General features: G+C 40.6%; 1 protein-coding gene across 1 annotated transcript in view; it reads right to left on the bottom strand.

The window, feature by feature from the left end:
- Nucleotides 1-18829, bottom strand: part of jazf1b (JAZF zinc finger 1b) — a 253273-nt gene that overhangs the window by 109665 nt on the left and 124779 nt on the right. The window contains exon 2 of the mRNA XM_078239887.1: nt 10988-11060. Within this exon, the coding sequence (XP_078096013.1) occupies nt 10988-11060 (73 nt within the window). The remainder of the gene's footprint in view (nt 1-10987; nt 11061-18829) is intronic.

Genomic DNA, 18829 nt, shown 5'->3' with positions numbered 1-18829 from the left:
TTTTAAGTCAAATAGGACTCTTTTGCTTTTTTGATGCCTGAACTAACTGTGGATAAAGAGACAGAACAAAATTACAACATTTAGTATATTTAATAGAATTGGTGTGCAATAGATCTCTGACATGAATGCCAGTTGCAGGACAAAAACAGAAGGGATTGCAGAAAATTGCACCAGACCGTGTAAGTAATCCAACAGCTGTAATTCTTTTAAGTTTTTTACATCTGTTACACACTATAAAGTGGATTTTGTAGCACAGGAACCCACTGGTACACCACAGGTGTCAGGGACCATGCTAGCACTTATAAGTTGCTTTCAGTAGTATACAAGGGCTCAGTGAATGTAACAGAAACCAAGAAATTAGAATAAATGCTCAGATTGGAGAAGATTTGGCTGTAGTTTATCTCCGATGTCTGTGTTAATTTCATTTTTGTTCTTGGTATCTTTAGTTGATTTGTACTTGGGTGCAGAGGACACAATTTCAAACTATGTTGGTGACATAAAAACAGAGTTTTGAAAATTAAGAACTGTAAAAGACTTTGAGAAGACACAGGTAAGTTAGCGGAATGGGCAGAGGTGACAGATGCAATTTAATAAGTTTGAGGCAATACATTTCTGGAATAAAACATTAAATAGGACTATATGATGTAATTACTACTAGAGTGCATCACCACGGACACCAGATTTGTCAAAAGAATAAAGATAGGCAAATAAGGATTTGCACAAGGGCAATATTTAGTCTGCAAATTGTTTGTTCACAACTGAAAAATTAATGCTTTGGAATTCTTGGTGTGCAGTTTCTTTAAATTGATATTTGTTTGACCATGCCTTGCGAAGTGACAGCAATGTCCATGTTGAAGTTGAAGGCATTCATCTTGAGGATACAAGGTTTGTGTCTGATGGTAGAAAGGATTATTGTGCACAGGTAATTAAGTACCAAAGCATTCCTCAATGATCTGCTTCTGTAAAGCACTGGCGACAGGCAGGGCCGATGAGTCTTGCTCTTTCTAGACATTCTGCTGTTCTTCCTACTCGTATGCTTCCATTTCTACTTCTTCAGGTGATTCTCAAGGTTGCACACTCATGAAGCATGCTTTCAAAGTCAACTAATCAAGACAGCCTCTCAGAGCTTTATGACGGAATAGTTCCAGCCTTATCCAGGCAGTGGAACGTCTGTTTCAAAATAGTAATTGTTTGCTCGAAGTTCTGTTTGGGGCATGATTCTCATTGTAACACTCCTCTGCATGTGATTTGGAGCCTCACAGGTTTTATGAGTTGCATGCTCAGGAGTACACATTATGCCTAAACAACCAGTTTGGTTTTGGTGGAATAGAACGGAGATTGAGCACTTCAAGATAAAGGCACAGTGACAATGCCAGGAAATCAGATACAAACCTGCATGATGCACTGCCTGTCATCACACACCAGCTGGATGTTGAGTGATTGAAAGCCCATTTTGTTGACTGACATTCCATGGTCCTTGATAGAGAGCATGCATTGCTCTCAGTGCAGTCAGTTATGCCCTTTAAATATTCTGATGCAGCATTTTTCCTGCCTTGTTAGCTTCAAGGATTTGTGGGTGGATTTTGAATGAACAAACACGTCAGCATTTTGGTCGAATCATCTCCAGTGAGGCACAAGAGCCTAGTTCACATATAATTTACAGCTCCACTGCTAGAGCTAGGTTGACCAAAGGTCACCTGTTTCAATGAGACATAATCCTGGCAAAGCACGGGTTCAGCAGCCTGTAATGAAAGTTGGAAGTCAAATGCTGAACTTACATCAGAAAATGGGTGGTGTGCATTGAATTTTTCCACTCAAGAATAAGTCAGATACTGGGTGGAACCTTATCATCTTGAGACATCACAGCACTCATGAACCCTCCATCTTCTGCACAGGGGTATGCACTGTATCCAGAAACTCTGATGCCCACACATTTCCTATTGCTGCTCTACATGTACCCATCTTGGTCGCAACAGCGAATCTATTTTTGGGTCACAAACATAAACTGCCGGGTAACAGACCTTACAATTGGTATTCGCCACAGCCAATCAATTCAGATCCATCTTCTGATTTGCTGTCCAATTATGGAGAGCGGATGGGATGACATGGCTGAAACAGCAATGAGGGATCTTTATTTACAGGGATCCTGGCAGCATGCTCAGTGGTAGCACTGTATGGTGTAATTCATCTAGTAAGGGGCAGAAAAGAGGAGTGAAATGGATGGAAGGCATGGGCAGGCTGCTCCTTCCCAGTCATGGATGGCTCCCTGGAGGTAATGCTGGAAGCACCAGGTCAGAGGAGTACTCTTTTCAGAGGTGGGCTGGAGGAAGCCAGCCAGCTTGAGGTTTCAGAGGAGGTCTGCCATGGCCATCATCTCAGCCAAACACTGCTGCCACTAACATTCATTTGACCCTGGGTTCAAGTCTCCACATCAACAAACAGTACTAAACTCGCCTGCATCCTACTGCCCTGTTCCGCTCCATCCCACAGTCAACACCCAGAGACAATTGCAGAGAATCTCCATTGTCTGGCTATGAACACCTCAAGCTCTGCACAACTGGATATCGATGCTGAGATTCCGATCTTATACAATGGATACATGTAGAGCGGCAATAGGAAATGTGTGGGCATCAGAGTTTCTGGATACAGTGCACACCCCTGTGCAGAAGATGGAGGGGTTCATGAGTGCTGTGATGTCTCAGGCATTGTGCTCATGGCCAGCTTCACTGAAAGAGTGGCCAACCTCATGGACAGTCAGATGCGACAAGCCAACAAGTGGATACTGGCCCACAACAATGGTTTTACACTATGAAGGAACCTTGCAAAGCATTGGATCATAAGTTACCTTAAGGGCAAAAGCCATAATCAACTGCAGCCAGAACCAGAGTGGGAACATGACCGTGGGGACTCTTTTCAAGGTGTCCCCAATTCATGGTTATTGCCCTTGGCCCCTCTGACAGAACTACACACACTACACCCTACCTCCACAACTGAGTCTCACACCACACATATGCAACTTGGGCAGTTTTTGATGGGCCTTCACAGGCTCCAGAGCGTACAGGGTGTCTGTCATGGGTAAATCAAGTGTTAGGGGAATGAGCAGTCAGTCTCCAACTCTGCTGAAACCACAGAGGTAGCACCATAATAGAAAATGGATATGAATACAGTCTGCACTGTTCAAAGCGAATCACACATGTGCCCCTGTCCCCCGGGAGCCATCCACTGAGGTTGTCTTCTGCAAATAAGACTTGTGGCATGAGACTGCCGAGGATGAATGCTTCATGGCAATTTCCTGAATATTTGCCACAAACCTGGCATATCCTCTTGCAATGGTTACATACCAGCTGCATATTGAAGTGGAATCTATACTGATTGATAATACAAAATACCTGGTTACTCTGGTGGTGCCTGAGTGCAGTGTATAATGCCCTCGATCGATGGAAAACCAGTGAGGACAATGAATCACAGCCCTCTTGGCTTGACAGACTGCATCCATTTCAAAGTTAATGCATTGGATGTTCTTGCAAATGATGATTAGTGAGCTGACTGATGCAGTTGTGGAATGCACCTTGCGAGATCCTATACATACAAACTGAGGGCCATGGCCACCTTGATCACCCTAGGCAATTGATAACCACCAGCTCCTGTTGACTTTGGATTTGCCTCCAAGAAGGTGCATAGGTCTGCAATCACCTGGCCGGTCAGCCGGAGGATTCAGAGACAGTGCTGTTCAAACAGGTCTAGGAAACTTGCCCTTGGCCTATAGATCTTGAGCTCAGAGCATTCCATGTTGCTGACCTCTGGTCATCCTGTTGGAGCTCTCCAGTTGCATGTGACTTAAGAATCCTGCAGCTGCTACTCATTTTGGACTTGCTTCCATTGCTACTGTGTTGGAAAATGCTGCACCTCCTCCTCAGTGGTCCAGCCAACTTCTGAATATGTGGAGCTTATGGCAGAGTGCACTGTCAGAGGCAATATTGGAACTTACCCTTCAAGGTGTCCAAGGAACTTGAAAATTTCCAGCAGTTTCCTATCCCAACACAAAATCATTTACTTTATCCTGAAGGAACTTCTTCAGTCCAAACCTCTGGCTATGGATGACCTCAGGCTAGCTGGTTCACCTTTTACGGTGCTGATTTCAGCCTTCAATTATTTCCTGTTGTACAGAAACCTTCTCCAAATTGCTGAATTAGGACACAACATGTGAGCCGTGTGCTGTTGGGAAAGAGGCATTGCATTCTTAAAATACTTTCCCATTGCCTTTTTAAATCTCAAAGTGCTCCACATACTTGGTAATGAATAACTAATTTAACTACTACAATTTTTGGAAATTGCAGTCATTAAAAAGAAAATCAGGTACAATATAAAAAAAGTCCCCTGCTTTGTTCCTGTCCATTTTGCACCATCACTGAGGATCAATTTCACCTATTTACCTTGCAAACCATCAGCAGAGTTAAATACTTATGAGCAAGTGCACAAAGGATTCATTTTTTTCTAAATTGTTATGTCTTCCAAATTCCAATCAGAAATTGCATGGGATATCAACTCGTAGGTTTACACATCAGGTTTTGTAGAGAATGAGCAGTTCCTGTAACTGCAACAATTCCCAGATCAGACCTTTTCCACCACAACTAAAACCTGAAAATTCTTGGCTTATGCTATAGTTACTTCAGATCGTCAATCAACAAACGTAACTAATGCCAACTCTGACCTCTCCCAGCTCCCAAATTAGGTTTCCAAAGTGGGTTAGTGAAAATTAGGCCTATTAGCCAACACACATGCTCCCTATCTCTAACTTCAGTCATGCCTTGGTGGCTTTGTCCTCCCTCCTTTCCACCACTGCTCCCACCTACCCCATCTAAGTACTGGTGGTTCCCTTCGCACCCTGCCCCCATCCCCCTACCCAGCACCCAGAAATGGTGCACTGGCTCAGTCAGGATTCTGGAATTTGCCTTAACATCTTTAAAGCACTGACCAAGATAATAAAAACACAATAAGCACATGAAAAAAAACGTGTTGCTAGGCGCAGTGTACGCTTTGTTGTATGTTGTGTCTGTTTATAGTTATGGTCTCCTAAGCATTGCTCATAAAAATACAATAGGTTGTCTAGATTTTATTTTTGGCAGTTGACCAGGTCCTCAGTAGCAAAGGAAATGTGCTTTCATTTTTCTTCAGCTGAAGGCTAATTAAGTACAGTTAAAATAGTCATTGTGGCACAGTTTTGCATTAAAATTTAATTCGAAAAGAGATCGATTGTCTGGATCTATTACGTTAAATTTCTCATTACGATCCCATCTCCAAATATCCTCAAAAATCTAGGGTGTGAAAACACTCGTGTATAAGTAAAACCGTCTGTGTTACTGGCTGCTGAATACATAAAAGTATTTAGGATTCAATCAGCTTCCTGTTAAATGACAGCTTTGATCTAAATACTTCATCACACATTCTACACACCTACCAACACCATATAAAGAATGACCAATTCTGAAAACTAAATAGGTAAGGGGGATTGGTGGGGTTACGGGGATAGGGCAGGAGTGGGCCTGGGTAAGATGCTCGATCAGAGAGTCAGTGCAGACTTGATGGACTGAATGGCCTCCTTCTGCACTGTAGGGATTCTATGATTTGAGATGACAGCAATGCAATAACATTCTGCCATAAAATATTGCATTACCAAAATACAGAAATGTAAAAACAAACATTAGCATAAAATTGTATCCTAAGTTATACACAACTTAAATATTGAAACTAAAATAGGAATATTCCATGGTGAGCCATGCAAGCAGAAAATCAGGTTAGCCTATCCCATAGCAATTTTCAGTCACATCTAGTTATTTTCACTCTTCTGTGTCTGTAAGAGTGCTCCCTCATGTGGCCATCTTCAGTACTTTCAACCACAGGTTAAAACACCGCATTGGAAAATTGAGGGCAGCCTGAACATTCAATTTGCTCAACTATTTCTTAAGATATAAAATATTCACTGAAATTTGTAACTGAAATAGATGAATGATCATAGTAAGGAGAATGAATTAACTTGAGTATAAAAAATATAAACAAAGAATCTAAATATTTTGTCCAGAAGTTGGGAAATATGATGAGGTTAAGTTTATTTAAGTGGAAAAATCTAATGTGCACATTTGTGTGACTCTCACAACGTGTCACTTCTTTAGGAGTGTGCTGAACCCCTGTTTCAAGTCTGGGATGGGGGTGAATACCAGTGCAATAAACTGAGGACTATTTTCAACCTATATAAATGATCTGCAAGCAGAGGCAGAGACAGAGTGTAACATAGCAAAATTTGCAGATGATACTAAAATAGCAGGCAGTGAAGAGGATATAAAGATTTTACAGACGGATATAGATAGGCGAGGAGAATGGGCCAAAATTTGACAGATGGAGTTTAATGTTGATAAGTGTTAGGTTGTCCATTTTGGCAGGAAAAATACAAAGGCAAATTATTACCTAAATGGAAAGCAGATTCAAAATACATCCAGGCAGAGGAATCTGGGCGTCTATGTTCATGAATTACAGAAAATCGGTATGCAGGTACAGCATGTAATAAAAACGCAAATGGGATGTTTGTATTTATTGCAAAGGGACTGAAGTATAAAAGTAGAAAAGTGTTGTTGCAATTGTATAGGGTGTTGATGAGACCACACCTGGAGTACTGTGTCCAGTTTTGGTCCCCTTATTTGAGGAAGGATGTGGTGGCATTGGAGTTCAGAGGAGCTTCACCAGATTGATTCCCGGGATGAAAGGGTTGACGTAGGAGGAGAGACTAAAACAGTTCAGGCTTATACTCGCTGGAGTTCAGAAGGATGAGAGGGGATCTGATCGAGATATATAAAATTTTGAAAGGAATTCATAAAGTAAATGTAGACCAAATGTTTCCTCTTACGGGGCATTCTAGAACAAGAGGTCACAGGTATAGGTTGAGGCACTGAAACTGAGATGAAGACGAACTACTTCTCACAGAGGGTGGTGAATTTCTGGAACTCGCATAGTGAGGTGGAGTCTGAATCCTTGAATGATTTCAAGGAGATGGACAGATACATTTCTAATAAAAAATGGGATAAAGGAATAAGATGAACAGGTGGGGAGGTGGGTTTAAGACCAGGGAAAGATCAGCCATGATCTGACTGAATGACAGAGCAGGCTCGAAGGGCTGAACTTCCCTACTACTGCTCCTAATTCCTATGTTCCTATGACTTTCAGCTACAGGTGCGAACTTCATTAATGCCTGTCGAAGAGGGTGGAAAAGTGCACGGCACCAGTTTTGGCCAACGGGCATACTGGATGTCAAGTCCCAGCATACCAGTGCATCCTGATAAGAGGCTAAAGTGTACCTGCAGGTGGGGTGGCATTTAAAAGGATCATGTACTTTAAGGATTGATACACTAACCCTGTTACAAATCCTTATTGTCTTTTTCGGCTTTTGGCTGGGCTGTGTGCCAGATGCAATTGTTTTAAGTTTGCCCCAAGCTCCCTTTCTTGGCAACAGAAAGTTTGCACCTATCAAGATGCTATCAACCAGTTACATGGCGCCTAGAAATTCTATCTGGGAATGACTGTGATAACCTGCCTTCTCAGACTCTGGGTATGCTGCAAAGTATACCAGTGTTTAGAATGCAGCCCAGAACGAGACATGTGTAGGCATGATAATGGAAACCCAAAAAGTCTGAAACTTGACTGTGTCTTCTTGCATCTTGACTGTAAGGCAAAGCCTTTTTAAAAATGCTAAAAGCTTAAAACAATTGGAGGCTAATCTGAAAAATGCCTATCCTGACAATACTATGTTTAAAATTAATCAAAAAATTATTAGGATCTTTGCGCAAGTTTTACTGCCATAAAAATGCTAAAATGGGAGTTTGTTTCTTTCTCCTTTGTTTTTTTTATAAATGTAAGTGGCACAAACAAGCTGTCAGCATCACCCCACCTTCTTATAAACACATAAAGGGAACTGTTTTTTAAAATTCACTCTATAACATTTCTTGATGGAATGTAAATTTATATACAGGACATTATTAAATTCAATTTCCTTAAATGTAATGGATATTTCACCTTGGCGACAGAAGGAATTTATGAATTGATGAATTAACCCCTTGGTGTTCTTATAGATGTTTTTTCCTTTTTGAATAGGTGGTCACCACATTAGTATTGATGGTACAAGAAGTGATCCAGCTTTTTTTGAATAAGAATTTATCTGCAGAAATTGTGAGGCATCAAATATAACATGGTGACGATAAAAGGTTTTGGCTTTTAAAAAAATGCAGTCTTAATCTTTAATCATTTTTTTCTGACATTAGCATTCATAAAGATAAATGAATACAAGTTACTAAGGAGACATTACGCTTTCATTGAAATTGTCACAAGGTTATGCTCCTTTAGTTTTAATAACATGATTTTTCAACTTCCAACTGACTAGAAATTTTGCAGTTTGAACTGAGACAGAACAAATCACCCTCAGGGGAGTGTGAAGTGAGAGAAATTTCCTATAATCCAGACACCCTTCAAAACTTGTCTAAGGAACAGACATAAAAAATGCAAAGTACTGAACATTGAAACAATGGCTGCCACAGACAGACCACCCAAAACCTCTTGAAAATACACAACAAGTGAAACATTTCAAGGAAAGCCACTTGAGAGTGTGCAAGGGACATAGGCAGTATTACGAAAGTCTTCAGGAGAGGAAACAGGCTGAAGGGCGTTTTCTCTCTCTCTTTTGGAATAAGTTTCATTTGGTTGAGAACCAACTCTACCAGAAACCTACCAGCGAACCAAGTTCTCAATAATTGCAACATCTCCTACATCTGACGCATCCAAGAAACCAGCTAATCCAAATCTTTTTTCTGATCTCAATTTCCCCCTATGCTTGAGGTGTACGTGTGTGCGCGCACCTGTGTGCATGCGCGTGATTCTATGATTTTTTGATTTCCGGAATCTCAATCTCTGTGAAAGCTACAAGTCTATGACTAGGCCAAGCCTAAAGCTCTAGTCATGCCTAAATGCATCTAGCATTTCTCCTAATGTACATATAAAGAGACCTGCCTTCATTCATATTTGAATTGGGCCAGCAATTGCCGTAACCTACTTAACTTTTAGGCTTCGCACTACCTTGAGCTCATACTTCATATAATTTGAGACATTAATAAGCGGGTACTGACCTGCATCCAGAGGGCAACACCCCCCGCCCCCCAATGTTAACAGGGCCTTTAACCTTTCTATCCAGTGCGCTCAATCATTTATTGACATCACATGACGTGAATCGAACTGGTTGACGACCAGCATTTGTTGCGACGGGAACTTCAGATGGAAGCCAAGCTGCTTTATCAATTCGCTTTTCCTAGCTGAAGATGGTTGCAAACACTATAGCCTCAACATTTTCACTCATGTATTAGGACACAACATCATTGAGAATGAGGATGTTCATGAAGCCTCCTCTTCCTGTTAGCTGCTTAATTGTGCACCACCATTACTGACTGCATGCAATAGGACCACAGAACTTCGACCTGATCAGTGAGTTGTGGAATTGCTGAGTGCTTTTCCAGAGTTCTCCTCTTAATTGAATTGCCTCATCCTTGCAGTGGTCACATTTTTATTTTTCACACCATGTAACCTTGGAGCCTCTCTGAATAAGATTGGCAAAATAATGGGAAATCTTCTTCTGTTGACTGGCGTATCATACTACGATTACAACCCAAATAGACAGTGTTGACTGATGATATCACCTTCCCATCTGAGTCAGAAGTTGTGGGTTCCAGACACTCAAGCATGTTAGCTTCATTGTGTGCTCTGGCTGTTGCACTTTTCTTCATTACAACAGGGATTCAAATAATGTTCAACTGGTAGTGAAGCACTTTGGATTGAGGGGTCAGGAAAAATGGCATATAATTAATATTAATTTTCTTTCAGAAACTTTCTACTTCATCCGAATTTATCCTGGCACAAAACCTATCCAACATTTGCATCTTTTTTAAAATAAGGAATTTCACCAATCTCTCTCTTTACTACAATATTTCAGGATATAGTGTTTACAGTGTTCTGTAAAATTCTATAAGGAGGTATCTGTTTTGTTTTCCAATATAATCTCACCCAACTGGCTCTTCTGGTGTGAGCCTAGTCAGATAGTACTCTGTAGGCTACTCAATAGTGGAAACATCTGATGGGAAACTTAAACCTTTTCTCATCCAGCATTTTAATGATTAGACTCCAAGCAGAGGCCACTGGTTAGCAATCAGATGTGGGGGAAGGTGCAGGGTTCTACATTAAGATGGCTTGACAAGATAAAGATTGCAGTTGGAAGCCTGCTGGCTAACCATTAGCAAACAGAAATAAATCAGCAAAGGTCACTGTATGTATCTGTACTTATAAGGGTACATTTAAGGCTAAAATGTAGGATGTTGCAGTGAGCATGATAAACATTTGACTTTTGCATCCTATAAGAAGCTGAATTAATCCACTAGATCAACAACCACTGCTTGAGGAGCACTTATAGGAGGAAATCAAGAAAAACTAATTATATTGTACCTTATTGCAAACATATCACAAGTAAATTACTTTTGAAATGCACGACCTAAATTAAAAAGAAAATTGGATAGTGTGAAACGGGTTACTAATTCACCTTCTTCCATTTTGCACCATCATCCAACACAAATTTCACTCTCAATGACTCCTGGACAGGGAAAAGTCAAGGAAAATTTACTACAGCTCACATTAATGACTATAATATCAAAAACTATTCTGCGGTGGTGACACGAGCTTATATTTTCACAACTTGAAAAATTACAAAATCAGTTTTTCCATTTAAAAAAGTTTCACATGCAGGGTATTAAATAGTAACCTAATGAAATATACCTTGAAGAGCTGGACTAATGCACAGGGGGGATGGAGGGTTTTAAATCATTTAATTAAAGATTTAGAGGATTTAAAGGAATTTCTGCAAGAATAAAGCACTCATTTAGCTGTTTGTATGAAAAAGTTTTCTTACCTATTAACATAACTTAGAGCTACATATGTTGGTTGTTGTAGCTCCTGTTTCTCTAACACCCGAGGGTCAGTGTCTGCAGAGAAGAAAAAGAATAATTAATAATTAGCACAACTTCATATAGATTCACATTATCTCACTAATAAATTTCAAGTATGAAGAAAACAAATTAGATGATACTGTGTGATCAGATATAAATGGCCAGTTTTTAAATAATTTAATTTTACTTCAATATTAACTTCACAGGAAACTAATTTTGACAATAGTTAGGTTTTGTTTTATTAAAATATAGCTCTTGGAAAACCCAATGTCTTTGTCATCTTATACCACAGGATTGGATGATGTTCAATGATCTACTGGACAAAGGTTTTTGTTATAATAACAGATATCTATGAGACATGGGCCGGACTTCGACCACCTTGCCCGCCGCGCAATCGGAGTGGGCAAGGGTCTGACAATGGAAATCTCTGTTGACATCGGGCAGGAATTTCTGGTCTCACCCAAGCGCAATTCTATGGCCCTGTCATGGTGGGGACAGAGCCATGAAATGAAGTGAGCTATTCCAAAGTCCACTGACTTTGGAAGATCCTGCCGGTGGGAGGGGCTGTAAAATTCTGCCCATGTATGTATGTATGTGGTCAATTCAAACACAAAACAAATGCACTGCTGTTTTCCCATTATGAGTAACTATTATATTAATGACAATTTCACAATGGTGTTATTAACCAAGGTTGTTATCTCAATGTACAACTCCAAACAACAAAGCAAATTATATTTTTAGAATTGTAATGGCTAATGTCACCACAAAGCTGTACTTATATCGTGCTTTTAAAGCAGTAAAATACCCCAAGGTGCTTCACGGCAGAATGATCAAAGAAAATTTGGTACAGAATCACGTAAGGAGATATTAGGGCACATGAAATAAAGCTTGATCAAAGAGGTAGGGGTATCTTAAAAGGAGGAAAGAGTTGGAGAGGTAGAGGTGTTTAGGGAGGGAATTCCAGAGTTTAGGATTTCAGTAGCTTAATGCACACATACGAATGGTTGTATGATTAGCATCAGGTTGTGCAAAAGGCCAGAATTGGAAAATAATAAATATATCTCAGACTGTCGGGAAGTATCAGGAAGGGATTTGAAAACAAGGATGAAAATTTTAAAATCAATGTTTTGCTTAAAGAGAAGTCAATGTAAGTCACAGAGCACAGGGGTGATGGGTGAATATGACGTGGTGTGAGTTACAGCAAGAGCAGCACACCTGTGAATGACTAAGTTTGAGGGATGGAAGATCAGTCCAGGAGTGCAATGGAATCATGAAGTCTTGAGATAATAAAAAGTATGGATGAGCTGAGGCAGAGATGAAGTTGGGCAATGTTAATGCAACATGAATTGAAACTCATTCTAGGACAAAATATGACACCAAGGTTGGATGCAGCTTTGTTCAGCTTCAGATAATTGAGGGGGATGAATAGGTAGCTACAGAACAGTACAGGTAATGAAGCCAATGGTTTTGGTCTTCCCAGTATTTTGCTGGAAAAAATTTCTGCTCATCAGTAATGAATGAAGGCAGAAAGAGGGAGGCAAAAAGCAGGAAACTACAGGCCAATTAACCAAAACTCTGCCATAGGACAAGTTCTAGACTCCATTATTAAGGAGTTATAGCAGGGTACTTAATCACAATTTGATCAGGTAGAATCTTTTAACAAATTAACATTCAAGATGGATGAAAGGGAGCTGGTAGATGTGGTATTTTTGGCCTTGCAAAAGAAATTTGATAAGGTATCACAACGAAGGTTACTACACAAGATCAGGCACATAATGTAGGGGATATCATATTAGCATGGATAAAGGATTGATTGGCTAACAGGAAACAGGGACTAAGGATAAATGCATCTTTTTGGATTGGCATGATGTAACTATTAGAGTGGCACAGGGATCAGTGCTGGGTCCTCAACTATTTACAATCTATATCAATGACTTGGATGAAGGGACTGAATGTACAGTAGCTATGTTTGCCGATGACACCAAGATAGGTAAGAAGGTAACTTGTCAAGAGGAGGTAGAGCAATCTGGGTCTTTGAATTTTTTCAAGGCAAAGTTCCTGGACTGTAACATTTCATCATATTTCTTACGAAAAGTCACAGAATTGAAAGGCTACCCATGTTATTGTCATGTGCTTATATCAGATCCACATTCAGATAGATTTAGGGGCCTTTCTGCCATATTGTGCTGTGTGGTGTTTGAAATGAAGAACTGGTCCTGCAAGAAGTGCTACATCCTAATTTAAAGTAATTAATTTAATGTTTGAATTTGTCTAACACACACTCCTGATATAGTGCAACCACATTATCAAGTAGAGCAGACAGTGAACCCGCAGGCAAAGATGTGTATGCGGTGCCTGCCAAACATTGCAGAACAAATCTTTCGGTCAATCTCTCAGTGGTTACCGCTGGGTGAATGTAATAAAACTTGGTATGATGGCACAGTGGTTAGACCAGCTGCCTCACAGCGCCAGGGACCCGGGTTAGATTCTGGCCTTGGGTACTCATATAGGTGGGTGTGCTTGTGCGCACGTGTGTGTGATAGAAGGGTCAGAAGAAAGGGCATGGCTCTCAGCAAGCCCCTTGCAAATGCCTGGTCTCTCAATTGAGCACTGAATGCCTTTGAACAAGGGTCCCCACTTTCCCCACAGCAGCCAGCAAGAAAACCCAACAGGGCTGGCTTTTCAGGTTTTCTGTCTGGTAGCTCCCCCACCCGCTGCTGGTTAAATACCAGCAGCAAAAGGATGTGATCCTGAAGTAAACACTTGAGGGCCTCAATTAGCATTCAGACAGGAAGGCAGCAGGTCCCCGCCTCACACCCTCCCACATGATAACTTAGGATTTAGAAGTTACACCTTGGCAATATGAACAAATTTCTTATCATTTCCAATGCAGCATCAAGGCAATTGATGAGAACATAGCAACAACAAAATAGCAAGAGATTTAAAAATATATAACAAAGAACTTTTCTGCATTATATCTTCATCTCCCAGTAATGGTCATAAAGCACTTTGGTGCTCTGACATACAGAGACTTGAAAATAATTTCCAGCTACAACTATGAAGTAACAGCATGACAAATCAAAGGTCGTAAATGACCATGATAATTAATTAGTTTGGAAAATTAATCTGATTTCTCAAAATTACACGCTACAGAAATATAAATGTCTGTCACTATTTTCTACAAGCAAAATTCCAATAATTTGAAAAGGCAAGAAAGCCAGGCTGCATTGAAATAATTCAAGTTGCAGAATTTTCAAAAGGCTTCTTATAGGGAATATGTTTAGGTAACTTTTCCATTCATATACACTTCACAATGTAAGTACGTGGTGTGGTTTGGGTTGTATTTTCATCTTTAAGTTCTGTGAGGGCCATGATTAAAAGATGATTTAATACTGTAACATTCAATTTATCAACTCAAAAATGTATTACCGATATTTTCCAATGAAAGGGATAAGGCGGCACACGCTGGTGTCTACTGGCCATATGAAACAGCAAAAAATAATTATAAATGTCTAAATGAAATTTATTGCAACTTCTGTGAGAAGTACTTACAAGCACGTTAAAGCCACTGAATTGAAACAGCTGCTGACAATTATTTGCTCAGGCTGAGCAACAAAATTATCACAAATCATCAACTACCAAATGATTTATCATACACAAAGCCTCCAATGCAGACATTTTATTGAAAATCATTAACAGTTCAAAATCCAATTTCTGATGTCAAAGTACCAAAACAGTTCTTATCAAAGTCGCAGCTAGCATTGTATGTGACTGTTATAAAGGTAAACTATCCCCTCCTGGTTCTTCTCGCCCTGTCTACAATCTTTGACATGGTTGGTTACAGCATCTTTATCAAATGCCTTCCCACTGCTGGCAGGCTGGGCGGGACATGGCCTTTACCTGGTTCCATTCTTATGTAATTATCCAGAGTATCACTTGCAATGGCCTCCCTTTCCAATCCTGCACCATTACCTCAAGTATCCCCTAAGGATTTTTTCTTTCCTCCTCTTATTCTACAGGTAGCACACAGTAGCACAGTGGTTAGCACTGCTGCTTCACAGCTCCAGGGACCTGGGTTCGATTCCCGGCTTGGGTCACTGTCTGTGTGGAGTTTGCACATTCTCCTCGTGTCTGTGTGGGTTTCCTCCGGGTGCTCCGGTTTCCTCCCACAGTCCAAAGATGCGCAGGTTAGGTTGATTGGCCATGTTAAAAAATTGCTCTTAGTGTCCTGAGATGCATAGGTTAGAGGGATTAGTGGGTAAATATGTAGGGGTATGGGGGTAGGGCCTGGGTGGGATTGTGGTCGGTGCAGACTCGATGGGCCGAATGGCCTCTTTCTGTGCTGTAGGGATTCTATGATTTGCATGTTGTCCTTCAGTGACATTATCCGAAAGCAGAGCTTTCACATGTGCACTGATGATACTCAGTTCTGCCTCACCACTTCTCTTGATGTCTTTACTGTTGTGAAATTATTAAGCAGCTTTTCCTTACAATTTCAAAAAATATAGGCACCTGTAGGGTTATGGGAATAAAGCCTTGGAATGGGACGGATGATTGCTCCACAGCGAGCCAGTGTGGAATCAATAGGCTGAATGGTTTCCCTGTGTCTTAATGTCTTACCCAACATTCAGTAATGGACAAGCAGAAATTTCCTCCAATTACATGTTGGGATGACTGAAGTAATGTCCTTGATTCCTACTCCAAACTCCCTCGCTATCAACTCTATCCCTTCCCCTGGAAACAGTCAGAAACTGAACCAGAATATTTGCAACCTTGGTGTCACATTTGACCCTGAAATGAGCCAGCAGCCTTACAACCAAGCATCTCTAAAACTGCCTATTTCTACTTCTATAACATCGCCCAACTTTGTCATTGCCTCAGCTCATCTGCTATTGAAATCCTCATTCGTGCCGAGCTACCTTTGACTTGATCACCTCACAAATTCCTTCCCAACTGGCTTCCCACAATATACCCTCCATAAACCTGAGGGTATCCAAAGCTCTGCTGCCCAGAACCTACTCACACCAAGGCCAGAACACTCAGGCAGTGCCTGTAAATTGAACAGAGGACTTCATAGTCTGTATGCTCTTCAAGATCTAATCTGAGGTGTTGGCCTTGAGTCAGAGGTAGCAATCTCACCTCTGAGCAAGAAGGTTGTGAGTTCAAGTATCACTCCAGAGACCCAAGCACAAATTTTACTGACTGCATATTAGTGATTGTCTTTTTACATCCTTCAATTGTTTTTACTTCTGTGGTTCATCCAAAAGATTATATGGAGACAAAATCCAATATTTTCTCTTAGAGAATATTCTCCTATTGAGGTTTTGACTTAAACATTTAAAAATAATTTATAACCTTAGAGCACTTGTTATAAATCCCAGCAGAAGACAAATTATATCAATATATACGACTGATAACATATCAGAAATCTTCCAACTGTACCCACTTCCTTCTGACATGCTTATTTCAGCATCATGCTTCTGTCATGCAAGGGTAAAACTAGGTTTAAAAAGAATAAACTCAAGTCTAAACTGTCCAATTTCAAGTATGTATATTTCCTAGCACTTCACACACAAGGTCATATTTCAATTCCTTCAAACTTGCATCCCCAACTACCTTCATTTTAAACTGAATTTCCACTTCAAGCTATCATTAAAAACTAGAAGGCACTTATACACTTAAACCTTCCTTCACTACCCACACAAAGAGTAACCAACTCCTTTTCACTCCCCTAACCTATTCTTTAGGCTTTTGGTCCTGTCCTCTTGTCACCATACACCTCCTTCCACAACAGCTACAGCATTTGCTAGACTCGTTTTTTAGTCACATCAGCCATTATATATGTTTGCCTTCTTCAACTGCAAGAGCCCATCATGTCATGGATTCCTGAACTTCTTACTTTTTTTCCTGGGAATTCTTGCCTCCCAAATCCTTTCAATTTTAAGAGTGGGAGATGAGGGAGGTTAATGATGGTAGAAAGACAAAGAAGTTGAAGAGAGGAAGAGAGAGACAAAAAAGATTAACACATAACAGTGATGATCAAGGTTGCTTATTTACAGTTTTCACCAATATATGGTCAGTTTCCAAATTGGATATATAAACCAAAGTCCCAGAATACTATGCAATAAAAACAGGATTATACATTTTATAGTTGTAAATCAGTAATCCTAAAAATATTACATCTATTACATGGCAATAATATCCTAATGTCATAAATCATATCTGAATAATATTGAGCAACATCACAAAAAGTCTGCTGGTAACACCATGTCTTTTGAGGGACTACCACAGAGTAATACTTGCATCTTATAATGCCTATCTGATATGCTTGTACTCATTTCTGATTAAATCCTTCCAGCTCCAGGGTAGATCCGGGCAGCACGGTGGCACAGTGGTTAGCACTGCTGCCTCACAGTGCTAGGGAGTTCGATTCCTGGCTTAGGTCACTGTCTATGCAGAGTCCGCACGTTCTCCCCGTGTCTGCATGGGCTTCCTTCAGGTGCTCCAGTTTCCCCCCACAGTCCGAAAGACGTGCTGGTTAGGTGCATTGCAGTGTATCCGAACAGGTGCCGGAGTGTGGCGACTAGGGGATTTCCACAGTAACTTCATTGCAGTGTTAATGTAAGCCTACTTGTGACACTAATAAATAAATTAAACTTAGATGGCATTGTGATACTGTTCTTACAGTGCAACATGGCTGAGACCTTACAAAAAAGTCTCTGTCTTGTTGCCTCTCTAGTTCCCAATATCTATCCAAGATGTTTTTTCCCTCCCTTCTATCTCCATGCAACCACATCTCTTATCTTGAGAGCCCATATTATCCGCCTACAAACCAGCTCCCGAGAAAAAGCCTACTGCCACATTTCTGATGGTGATCTGTTAACTAGCTTTAAGATTAAAAACAAATGATTGTGGCTTTACTAAGATAGTAAACAGGAATGCAACAATTGGTCATTTCTCACAGAAGGAAGGCTACACTAATAGCTTTCTTGGCACTGAGTTGTATTTCAGAGACTTAAAGAACTTTGTACGCCTATACTACACTTGCTGAGAAAATTGTGGGAAAGCTCCAAGGACAATCCATGAAAACTTAGAAGTCCTCAATGTTTTTACTCCCTTCCCAAGAACATTAGACCTCAAATCTCCCGAATTCTCCCATTCCCCCAGCTCATGGGCAGAAATTTGTTAGTGGAAAGCTATTCCCGACAGCAGGACCAGAAAGAGTAGCCGTTTCTGTTCTCTTTTCCTCACTGCCCCTTCAAGAGCAATTGAAGTGGGGACAATTGAAATGTAAAAGTCCTCTAAGGACCCTATCGGCCAACAGCCCAAGATATACTCAAATTTAGACTACTGACACTGCTCAAGCCCTTCATTTTCTTACCTTGACTAACTGTTACACCAACTATAGGATGCCAGGCCCTTCCCACTTCACTCCTCCATGCCTACACTCTATCCTCCCTTGAATCTTTTTCCCACTTCTCCATGCCAGTGATCTTAGTGCATACCCACCTCCCGAGCACAGACTCACTCATGCTGGTCTCAAGTCTTTACGCAGGCTACAGTTCTCCTGCTCCCCTCCCTTGTCATGATGTGGAGATGCCGGCGTTGGACTGGGGTAAACACAGTAAGAAGTTTAACAACACCAGGTTAAAGTCCAACAGGTTTATTTGGTAGCAAAAGCCACACAAGCTTTCGGAGCTCTAAGCCCCTTCTTCAGGTGAGTGGGAATTCTGTTCACAGAGCTTATAAAGACACAGACTCAATTTACATGAATAATGGTTGGAATGCGAATACTTACAACTAAT

This window comes from Mustelus asterias, chromosome 2, assembly GCF_964213995.1.
Source record: "Mustelus asterias chromosome 2, sMusAst1.hap1.1, whole genome shotgun sequence".
In the NCBI taxonomy this organism is placed as follows: Eukaryota; Metazoa; Chordata; class Chondrichthyes; order Carcharhiniformes; family Triakidae; genus Mustelus; species Mustelus asterias.
The sequence above is the reverse complement of the archived record's forward strand: the minus strand, read 5'-3'. Positions and strand labels throughout refer to the sequence as shown.